The 11,853-nt window shown below is 40.6% G+C and overlaps 2 protein-coding genes across 2 annotated transcripts; both read right to left on the bottom strand.

The window, feature by feature from the left end:
- Positions 1-6,211: 6,211 nt before the first annotated feature.
- On the bottom strand, positions 6,212-7,045 carry LOC308104969 (exosome complex component RRP43-like; the record flags this gene model as incomplete). The annotated part of the gene is made up of 1 exon (XM_080455605.1): positions 6,212-7,045. The coding sequence occupies one exon, from the start codon at positions 7,043-7,045 to the stop codon at positions 6,212-6,214; it is 834 nt and encodes a 277-aa protein (XP_080311731.1).
- Positions 7,046-9,212: 2,167 nt separating this feature from the next.
- On the bottom strand, positions 9,213-10,361 carry LOC308104620 (vacuolar protein-sorting-associated protein 36-like; the record flags this gene model as incomplete). The annotated part of the gene is made up of 1 exon (XM_080455074.1): positions 9,213-10,361. The coding sequence occupies one exon, from the start codon at positions 10,359-10,361 to the stop codon at positions 9,213-9,215; it is 1,149 nt and encodes a 382-aa protein (XP_080311200.1).
- Positions 10,362-11,853: the final 1,492 nt, after the last annotated feature.

Genomic DNA, 11,853 nt, shown 5'->3' on the forward strand with positions numbered 1-11,853 from the left:
CTGCTTTGTCTTACGAGGAATAGCAAAAATAACAGATCTACAAGACATGTGCTTATGTGCTATTTTCTCTAAAAAAGACAGTTTCATTTGGAAAAGGTAGACCATTTTGGCCCAATGACTTGCCCAAATAGGGATGCCATGCTGTTCCATAGAGTTTAACTTTAGTCAATTTAATTAACTGACATTTATGTGTTTGATATCTGAATTATAGATTTATGATCATGAATTAGATTTTAAAAAGAGAGGTTGAGGTGAGTATACTGTATACTATTAGATGAATGATACTGTATATTCTTTGTTTCATTATTGCTTTATTTTCTTTGTCATCATATAACCATATTATAAAATCATATAGTATCTACGTATGTAATATGTATGATCACTTGTTTGTCTCTTCCATTCAAGATGAATAATTATTTTAATAAAGAAATAACATTGTAAGTAAGGCAATGAAATGGTATTAGCGAATAACAAGAATAGTTAAGAGTAGAGTAAAAATTCACACTTGTTGTCAACACCTGTTTTAGAAAGAACCATCAGCTCCAGGTTATTCTCTCAGTTGGGAACATCTTCAGGTATTATTATTACTTTATCTTATATCATATTGGTTTATTATAATTTGTTGAATACATTCTTTCCTAGCAATCAAATCTCATGTCTTCTAAGCCAAGCATGAACGTGTGGAACATGGAAACAAGTCCCCGATTTGGACGTTTCGCTTTGCCCATCGGGACCGGATACATTTCAGCCACCTACAGGGGCCTCCAAAAAAGTCAGTTGAGGTGGCACCAGCCAGCATCCTCCCGTCTAGACAGGTACACATGCTGTAAAGAAACGCACACATGACCACCTGCATGATGGCACAAAAGTCATTATAATCTGTTCTTTTCGTGTACATTAGACATACGAGTCACTGCGGCAGCGCATGCAGATAATTGTGATGCGCATAATCGTTGACAACCTCACAGCCCTCGAAGGATTGAGAAGCAAGGTCGTGAGGCACATTCCCCATGAATACTCCCAGCAGATGACGGAGAAGAGCACTGTTGTAAGTCAGCATGTACAACTGTACAACTACTGTTACTTCTCTGTAAATACAGCAATGAGCCTCAAGCTCAAAGGACAGTTCAGTTCTGGAGTGAATTCGATATTTACCTACTTATCCATAGTCAGAAAAACATATAGATGTCTGTGTCTGTGTGTCTAGTCTAATAATCCTCTGGCTTACAACTACACGTTACAGAAAATAGTTCAGGGGTTCTCGTCCTCTGGGAAGCACAATCATTAGGGTTCATCATGGGAGCATGAATATGCTAAACAGTTATCATGGCTATCTTCCTGTTAGATTTGTAGATGTCTTGTGTGCAAGTGTACATTTTTATTTTTGTCCATAGTGTTGCGCTAGAAGAAAGTCCTTGTGTTACCAAAATAAATAGGATTTATCCACCAACTCACTGTTGGACTAATGGACCCACTGATCCACTGACACGGCTAAAGATAGTGAAATTACCCCAAAAAGAACTATGCTTTCCTAATGTCCCTGTTTGTTTTTACAGGTCAATCTTGGTGCAGTCCCTGAGAACCCAAGCACAATAGAAGCAGTTATCGACATAATGGATGGCCTTATTGACTGTTCCAACAGTGGATGGGGAACCCTACAAAGTATTGTGCTGCGCAGATGGCCTAAGCATCGACAGGATGTGGCCCAGCCGTCAATGCAGGATGACTGGATCATCACCTGCATTCAGATTTGAAGGACTTGTGGAAGCCCCACCAGAATTTCACAAGGAATCAGTGTATTACCAGGTAACCAACTAAGATAAGTTTTTTTAAGTCCACTCTGACGCGCTGCTCTGGAATCAGAGCGTGCGTGGCGAGGCAATTATTTTGTAATTTACGAACAACAATTGCATTAGCAATATTGTCAAGATGGCAAACAGAAACAAACTCAAGTTACGTTACAAATATTTTACAATTATACAAACAATTTACAGTATGGGTTGTCTAGTTCAGCATATATCAATAATGTACCTGTGGCATTTGAATGTTGGAATGCTTCCTATTTTGAGCATGTAATTATTGTGAAAAATGTCCAAAATGTTTCTAAGATTTTTCACTCTTCTATCCTTAAAAAAAAATAGCCACGTCACAATATGGGTGCTTTAGCCATAGGTTATGACTATTTGTGGCTACTTGGCATGGATGCGTTTGGGAACCAGAGAGTCTGGTCTGCATTCTGGGTGCCCTAACAGTACGTTTTAACAGCGGGCGACTCTCGGGCGATTGCGGGCGACATCGTCCAAAAAGATAAAGAAAATCCATCTTTCATCGCCCCCCCGCCCACTTCGCCCTATCGCCAATAGTTGCCGGCTCTCATAGACATATAATGACGTCGCCCGAGAGTCGCCCGCTGTTAAAACGTACCGTCAGAGTACAGTGCTCTAACTGACGAATGAAAGGAGAGCACTCTGGAGCCTTCTGAGTTAATTAATGAACGCATTCCAAACCGACATGTTTAAGTAGTATGAATGCATGTATGAAAAATGTGTGAAGGACCATCTATTTATTACTACGTAAGTTGTCTAATAACACTTTCCTGCTAGATTTGACAATTATATTGATTATCTCTTGAATAACAGGACATGATGAAACTGCTGTTTGGTGAGGATTTCACCGCTGGAGGATCTCTGTGCCACATCAAAGCTTGGTTTTCACACGGTCACTTGTTACTTCTTGAAAATGTCAAAGAAAAGTTTCAGCATGTCTGGGATTTGGATTTCATCACGGTAATGTCCAGGAACTGTGCATTGATTTTATTTTCCTCAGATTGATATGTTTCCATGAGTTTTCCGCAACATACATCACCTAACCAAAAACAAATATATTTTTCTCCCCACAAAGTTTGTGACTTCAGCTTACGCCACTTTATACGCTGCTACGGAGTGCAACCTTGACACTGTTGATCAGAAGCCTTCAGACTTCCCCGCAGACGCTGAAGCCCAAATGGAGTGGCTAAGTGGACTCACACAGAGACTGGTGGACTTGGTGTGGATGCCAACGACTCAAGAAGACATAAATGCTGCTGCTGCTGCTGCAAATGATGTAGGGACCGGGAGAAGGTGGAGCATATCCCCTTCCTGTCATTGTGGATACGGTAGGCACATAAGAGGATGCATTTAATTGATCAAGCCTCTATTTTAAAAAGTCTCACCTAGATTATTCCAATTAACATAATTGAACTCACTGAAAGAAGAATGTCTTGGTAAATTCTTAACCTCAAACGATTACTTTGCTAAATTCCAATCTGGATTTCACACACAAATAAGCCATCATACAACTACAGCTCATTCAGAATGAAGCTGCCAGAGTTCTAACTAGAACTAACAAAGCAGAACTCTCACATCTCTGCACTGGCTTCTAGTGAGTCACAAAATGTATTTGAAAATATTGTCTTTGCATCACTCAGTGGATTAGGGCATAAACACATCTCTGATCTTGCTTCTACCTTTTGAACCCTCAAATAGTCTCAGGTCATCTGGGACCGGCCTATCAACTGTTCCCATGCGTCAGTGTTTACTAGTTATGACACATGTCCATACAAACTTCCTAATGACTTTTAACTTTTAATTTGAGGCTAAAACCTTTCCGTTCTACACTGCCTTTTATTAAGCAACTTGAATTGCCCTTATGAATATAATGTGCTAAAACTTGCCTGGCCTTATATGTCATAATGTGTAAAATAGTTGATTGTATTTTCTACTTCATTATAGAAACACCAGGTGAAACGTTACTGCAGTGTTGCAGCAACCTTTGTGGAGGTGTCTGGTACCATGAGGAATGTACCGAAATGGAGACGACACCCAATCGTGCCGAGATGGAGACAACATCTAATCTGATTGAGGATCGTTTCTGTAGCCCAGAATGCCAAGCAGGTGGCACCTACATACACTGTTACTGTAAAGAGCAGCGAGAGGGACAGATGGTACAGTGTGCACTCATGGACCAGTGCAAAAGACATGAGTGGTACAAGGACTGTCTGAGTCTGTCAGAACAATCCAGTGCTGAGCAATGTAAGAATTCACTCATGAACACATCAACATCATGTATTACCTTACTAACCAGTGGTCTTTTTGCTGGTAGTTTTTGAGTATAGCACTTGGACACAAAAAACATTTAATAAATGTTCTTTTCCTATTACAGCTACATGCACCATGGCTTCCGATGCAGATGACCATTTGCTCAACTACACGAAGGCTCTTGTGTGGGAGGGGCTTTATAACGTGGCAAGAAGAGATGCTGTCAGAGAGGGTGATGGAGAAGCCATGACAGACTTCTGTAAAATGACATGGTGCTGTTCTGGGCTAGAAAACACATCAAGGATTTCGCCATCTGCCATCGAATGCTAACCGGTAGGAATTAGAAAATGTAATGTGTTACCATGGGCATTCTGTCACTGTAATACCAATGGCATGATATCAAGTCCAACTTGTTTGAATAGGGATTGAAGGATTCTACCCAGAGCGACAAGACCTGAAGTGGAACCGTGTGGCAAATCTTCAAGGAACGCCTGGAGGCAACATTGGCTTGGATTTAGTCAATGAATTCATGAATGATGAATTCAAACGTCTGTCCCATGAACATTTGCTAAATGATTTAACTGTTATGTAATGTTATTGAGTCACAACTTTGACATTATTCTCATACTATTCATGTCCCGAGGGATATGCCATATGACACAAACCCTTATTTACTAATAAGTCATTGGGAGGCTTTCCCATCTGAGATGATTGTTAATAACATGTAGAACAGAATTCCATAACTGTCTAGAATGAAGATGAAGAGTTAACAATGGAATATAGTGGAAAGGGGGAACATGTGGTCACAATAGTCAGTGATATGCAAGCTTTTTGCTAGTCAGTGAAATATAATGGAGTAGAATTAATTTAACTGGGGCCTTAATGTGAACACCAGATCAAGGGCCCCTGGAGGTTCAGACACTTCCTTGACAACCTCTTTTATACGCTGTTCTGTTATTTGTAGACTCCTTGCCGAGAGGCAACTATACCAGTGAACATGTGGAGTGCTGTTCTAAGATGGCAGGAGCACGTGGAAATGATGTGGATCGGCTTCTCACAAGCCCAGGAACTGGCCGTACCCTCACAACGTCTCTGTCATCATCCTCCTCCTTCAAGAGAGCAATAAGAGCTGACATTGCTGAGTTTGTAGTCCATTTTAAGGAGGAGCATCTCTTCAGGTACATTCCTGGGAGAGCACACCAGGAATTTGAGAAGTCTACTTACCAGCAGAAAATTCAAGCCCCCAAGAAGATGGGGAAGATGATGAGGGATCTGGCAGAGGGCATGGACTTCTATGAACATCTCATCCAATATGAACAAAGATAGTGAGTACCACTATTTACATTACATTTATAGTAATAAGTACATTGTCAAATACAATGGAATTAATCCACAGCTAAAAGGTCAATCCACAGCTACAATGTTCTGATGGCAATTTCTGTGTTAGCCTATGTTATATTTTGGGACCTTTTTTTTCATAAAGAATAAGTGAGTGAATATTTTTCAAAAAGTTAAGAAAAAAAACAGTCATTCAGCTTGCATTCTGATTGCATAACAAATAAAAAGTAATTAAGACATAATTGTACAAGGCTATATTATCTATAGTACAAAGAAATATCATGCACATATAGCATGGAATATTTTGTCTTGACATTTACAGAAATAATAACTCCTAAAATGAGGAGATGTGAAGGTAAATACCCACTACTCTTTTGGCTGGTCAGTGGGTCACTCTCCATGTCCAAATGAGATTCCCAAGATTATATATACAGGCATGTGTGTATGTGCCCCAATTTCCTTTCCTTTATTGGGGGGGCTTTTAACCTTTATTTTCAATAGGATAGTGGGGAGAGACAGGAAACAGAGAGTCGGGGAGTGACATTGGTTCAGAAATCGAACCAATGTCGAACCAATGCGTGTCCGTCTATCTGCCCATCCCTGCACAGATAATCTCAGAAGCCACTTGTGGATGCTGCCAGTAGGGCAAGGAAGTACATCCCTGAATATTTGTGTGAATTATTATTAGTATTTTGTGTCAGCAGTTTTATTGTTATGGAAAAAAGGAAAGCGACATAATATACTGTATATATTGACAGTGGAAAATTCAAGTTTTAATTTAAATTGATCAATTTTATTCATGTCGCTGCCTTGAGGCTTTGTGCAACTTTGTCGATGAGTTTGTGGATCTCTCTGTGGCGCTTCATGGCGTGGTTGATGCATTCCTCCAGCTTCTCTGTTGACAGCGATTTCCCACCTGGTTTGTGGACGGAGCAAAGCCGATCGTCCTCGTCCATCACCACGGTGAGCTGAGCTGTTGACAACATCTCCTCATCTACTGTAGGGTCCACAAACAGAATGGAGTCATCAAACATGCAGAAGGAGGTGCTGACAGGATGTCTGTGAATTCGCAGGCCGCTTCTTTTCTCAAAATCCACAGTAGGTGCACGCGTCTCTGCGTTGATGGTGACCTCTGGCAGCTGTGTGTTCTTCAGGGCAGCCAGCAGGGCAATGACACAAGCATCCAGCAAGTTGCCGTCATAATCGAGGCACATGATGTCACAGTATACAACCCAGCAGAGCTTTCCTTTCTCAATGCACAGGTCCTCCGTCTGTATCACCTCAGAGCTTTCAATGACATCAGCCACGAACTGGCTGGCGGCCTGCGCCTGTTCTCCCGGCGGGCCTGGACGAAACCGAGAGGAACACAGTGGTGGCAGGTCCACATTGGGCACAATGTAACCTTTATGGGGTGCCTCCACAGTCGGGTTTGCCAGCTCCACTTTGATCCCACAGATAACTGTGGTGTTTCCAATCTTCACCAGCGCAGAGCCATCTGCTGTGGAGATGGAACCTATGTTCAGTGTTGTCGTTCTAAATTCTACCAGTTCCCTTCCATCCGGCCGACAGTTTTCTTTAAGAAAACTTCTGTGGTATTCCATTGGCTCAGCGGTTTTGTAGCCAGCCGCCATGATGTTTTGATTAGCCATGTGGGTTTGGATGACCTTGTGCCTGAATTATCGTTCATATATATATTGTGAATCTTTTATCTCAGATCCACCGTCCCACCTTCCCTCCATATTTGGGGAAGACGTGATGTCATCAATATGATGTCAAGGTGACGTCAAAGGTCCACAGGGAAGTCACAAGCGTTTCATGAAGGCTTTCAGTCAGGTAGGATCCCAGGCAGGCAGCATATTCTTTCTGTTTTACGAAAAGGTAATATTCTACTTCACTTAATCCCTAATACAATGGGCAATGATGTCTGATGCCAAGGTCAAAAACGCCACTGGCTAATTCTCAGATCACCATTCAATCAAGGATATGGTAAATGTTATGATTTATTTTGTTGCTGTGTTAAGTTAAGGGTGCTACACAGCTATTTAAGGTCATTACACCTATTACTGTACATGCATCCATCAACTAATCAAGGTTGTTTAAGAGATTAGTAAAACTGTGACATATATTTGGCCCCTTGTATGGCTGAACACTCATAACGATTTTGGGTTTAGCCATATAACATTCAGATATTATATAAATGTATGTGACCTAGATTCAAAAGTAAATAAGAACCACAGAGAACTGTGGAATTTCAGACAACAGACCTTCAAACCTAATATCCCCTAATTTGTCTTCTATTCTGACCTCCAATAACCTAATAATAAATTACAGTTGTTGTGATGAGTTGCCTGTGTATTATACCCACACGGCAAAATCCTGAGTGTTAATTTAAGAGATCATACAGACCCGTAATGGTTTGTTTTTTCTCTACCTCTTAACCACACAAATTGTATACATTATTTCGAAAATATTTTAAGAATGTTAAGGATACATTAACTGTATTTCTGCCAGAGTTATTTCAGATTTTTAGCTGTTGGCTGCCAGAGATTTTTAATTGAAAAACAAAAAGTACTCAGGAGCCGAGATACAGAATTTTTAAGTTTTAAGTTAACAAGGAAGTGGATAGGAGTCTAGATCTTTGATATATCATATCTCCTTGGTCTTTGGGTCTAAAAATAAGAAAAAAACGGGAAAAAAAAAAAAAAAAAAAAAATTTTTTTTTTTTTTTTTTTTTTTTTTAATAGAACGCATTTATGCGTTATTGGCGGCCAAGCGCACTATTTATTAGATCGCATTAATGCGTTAATGGCGGCCAATGAGTTAAGGAAATATTCTATTATATTTCAGTTTTCACCTCAAATGCAAATTCAATTATTCTAAACCATTCTTTCCTGTTTTTTTTTGTTTTGTTTTTAATTCTATCAATGTGGATTGCATAAAATATTCAAGGAACTCTAAAGCTTTACAACCTTTGTGTACCTTGTAGTATAAATCCTCTGCAGTGCATCCCTGGTGAACATTGCCCGTGTTGGAGGGTGGGAAGCCCTGCAGAGAGGTCGGCCTCTGTCACTAATAGCGACTCCTACAAGTTGTTTAGCAGGGAGAAGAACTAATGTTGGTCATATAGCGTATTCTGCATGTGTTATGCCCACACTGTGAATCTCACTGTCAGGTGAAAAGAAGCAGCTGGCGACTTCATGTGTATCAGAGGGGAAGGCAGTGACAGGGATTGCTTGCACGTGTGGAGAAAGTTGGGAATTGGCATCCGTCTTGTATGTTACATATTTTTTCTAACTATAAGTCTGGAAATTCTCTGTGTGTTGTCTGTGTTCCTCTAAGCCCTATAGTGCTAATATGGCATAATAGTACTATCATCATAGACTGGCATTCAAGTACTCTTGATAACATAGACTACATTTAAGTACTCTAAATTCCAGGTATATCTATCTGTGTGTCTGTATTGTCTGTCTGTCTTCACTTTTGGGGGAAAAAAGAGGCTTCTCCCCATACAGTACTTATTTTCCTTTTACCACATTTCCAGACTACTGGATAAGTATGTCATTATCAGACACTTACAGTACACTTGACATTCTGCTACACCGTGTGAATTGACAGAGGTAATATACTATGAGACTGGAATTCTAACATCAGTCTCAGATCCTCAACGTGAAATTCAGATCTGCAAGATCTCAAGAAAAATAAACTTTATTGGAGGAATATTGTGTTATTTGATAGATCGGGTCCCAACTTTATATTGCATGCAAACTTCGGGTTCTGCTCAGCTGTGATTGCTGTTGTTCAAAAGAGGTTGGAGTAGAATCTCAGACCCTCAACTGAATCATCTCTACAGAGATGCCCCATCTTCTCAGCCAGCAACAACCGCTCTTTAGAAAGAAGAACGGAGAGGCCCAGAAGCTTTGCAAACTCCTCTGCCGTCAGTGAACCTTTTTCTGACACCTTGTCCCGTGCCGAGGCTATCATTTCCTCCTCGCTGTGAGATTGCAGCTGGACCACCATCACACCACTGTCAAACACGTGCAACCTCAGTGGGAGCTTCACTGACTCGAACATCCTGCACGCGTTCACCAAATCCTCTGGAGACAAGAGTTCCATTCCTCTGGCCCGGTTGACAAGACAGTACACCTCAGTCAGAGTCATCATCCCACCACACTCCTCCAGAGGGGCCTGTAGCACTTCTCCCAGTTGTTTGGCCAGCTGCGTATGGTACTGTGTTCCAGATCCATGCGTTTCTCTGGTCACGGGGTCTGTAATGCCCATGCTCAGCAGGTAGGACTTAAACCGGATTGTCTCATCCTCAGTGATGTCGCCCTGCTTGTCTTTAATCTTATTGGCTATGGACCTGGACAGCTCCACCATCTCTTTGGCCTTCACCATTAGCTTACTGAGGTCCTGGAAGGCCTCCGAGATGTTTTTGTCAGTTTCCTTCCTCTTCTCCTCTAGCTTCCTCTCAATGCCGACAATCCCCACGGCACGTGTCCTTCCTGCCTGGGATGCGGTTGCCGTGGGGATCGGCTGTGTCGCTGGTGTACTCTCCCATCTCTTCTGAGTCATCTCCTCGGTCAGCCTCCTGTAGAACTCAATGTGCCCATGTTCTTTGAAGGACAGCTTGATGTATGAGAAGTTGCTGTGTTGGTAAGGCCCTGGCTCCTTGTTTGCAGGTGCTGAATGGAGGTGGATGACTATTTTCGCACTCTTTCCTATTCTTGCTGCTTGCTCCTCAAAGAACTTGATTTGTGACAGTGGTATCTCTATGCAGCAGTCATGATTCTTAATGTCCCTCCATATCAATCGGTGAGTGCTCATCAGAGCTACTCCGACATCCAGCTTGGCCTTATCATCCCCGTCATATAGTTTGACACCACGTTGCTGGATAACTAATGTTTCATTCATTTCAAGGAGACCATTCGTCCATGTAAACCTGTCCATTATAACTATATTTCAGGAATATGTTTATCCCCTACAACACGTACTCTATTCTCTTCATACTGCTATGTTCTGCCCTTGGGGACAGGGAATCCCAATCTGATAAGTTTTAACTGGCGAAACCTATGCAGTGTAGTGACATCATGTTATTTGGAATGACATCATACTTATTCCCCTGCAATACACTGTATCATAATATAAGCGGAACCAAATATGGTCATTATCTCCGGCAGGCCGAAGGAAGAGGGCGATTATGTTTTCACCCTTTATTGTGTGTCTGTGTCCACGGCTAATCTCACAAAAACCACTACACCGATCAATGCCAGATTTCTTGTGCACGCTGCCAGTCGGCCAAGGAAGTCAACCACCGAATAGCTTTCACTTTTTGTGATTTTGTTTTGTGTGAATATTTTGTGAATTCATAATCTCAGATCTACTGAACCACTGGTCAGTCTTGCCCAAATATGGAACTGTGTGGAACTGAGCTGCATATTTGGACATTAATATGATGTCCAAATAATATATGATTATTGATTATATTACATCACTGTCAGGCAGAAACCTTGTATCTCCACATTTCAACTTTTTATGTCATTCCATAAATCAATACCCTACTACATCATCATACAAGAGATCTCACAAAAGTAAACCGTATTGGACATACAAGGTTTCCACCTGAAAACAACAATGAGAGATTCTCTGGTGGAGCTATTTACTCCACTAAGTGCTGTAGAATAAAGGAGTATAGCCGCTCACTCGTAGCTGCCGATCAGTGGTGTAAAGTAACTAAGTATTGTACTGTACTGTACTTAATTTTGAGGTATTTTTACTTTACTGGAGTATTTCCAGTTTTCAGTAATTTTACTTCTACTAGTTACTTTGCAGATTTTGATTATTATTACAAAACATACAAACATACATACTATTTTCAAAAGATGTTTATACAATTTATACATTTGAAAACTTGAACATGAAATGGAACATTCTGCATAATGAGTACTTTTACTTTTGGTACTTTTAAATACATTTTGATGCCAATACTTTTGTACTTTTACTGAAGTACATTTTGAATTCCTGACTTTTACAGAGTATTTTTATATTGGAGCATTGATACCTTTACTTAAGTAAAAAAATTGAATACTTTTTCCACCACTGCTGGCGATGCCAATATTTCATTCTGGACACACCAACATTTCGGACAGACTAGCTAGGCTGCCTTCTTCAGAGATCTGGTGTGAGTGACATTAAATGTGTGTGCACCTTTCTAGTCCTCTGTACTGATGGCAATTATTTTGTCAATTAAGGAGAGACTAGCAATCTTTGACTATGAATGGCAGATTTCTCAAAATTAGGTTTTTCCAATACTCTGATCCTAACATCTAAAACGTTTCATTTTTAGTCTCAAATATGTTTAAAAGTTTATTGTGGAGAGATATCTTCTTTCAATAATAATTGCCTGATTTATCATAAGTAGCCTACACTTTGTATTGTAATT

This window comes from Gymnoscopelus braueri (genome assembly GCF_963280865.1).
Source record: "Gymnoscopelus braueri genome assembly, chromosome: 17".
NCBI lineage: Eukaryota > Metazoa > Chordata > Actinopteri > Myctophiformes > Myctophidae > Gymnoscopelus > Gymnoscopelus braueri.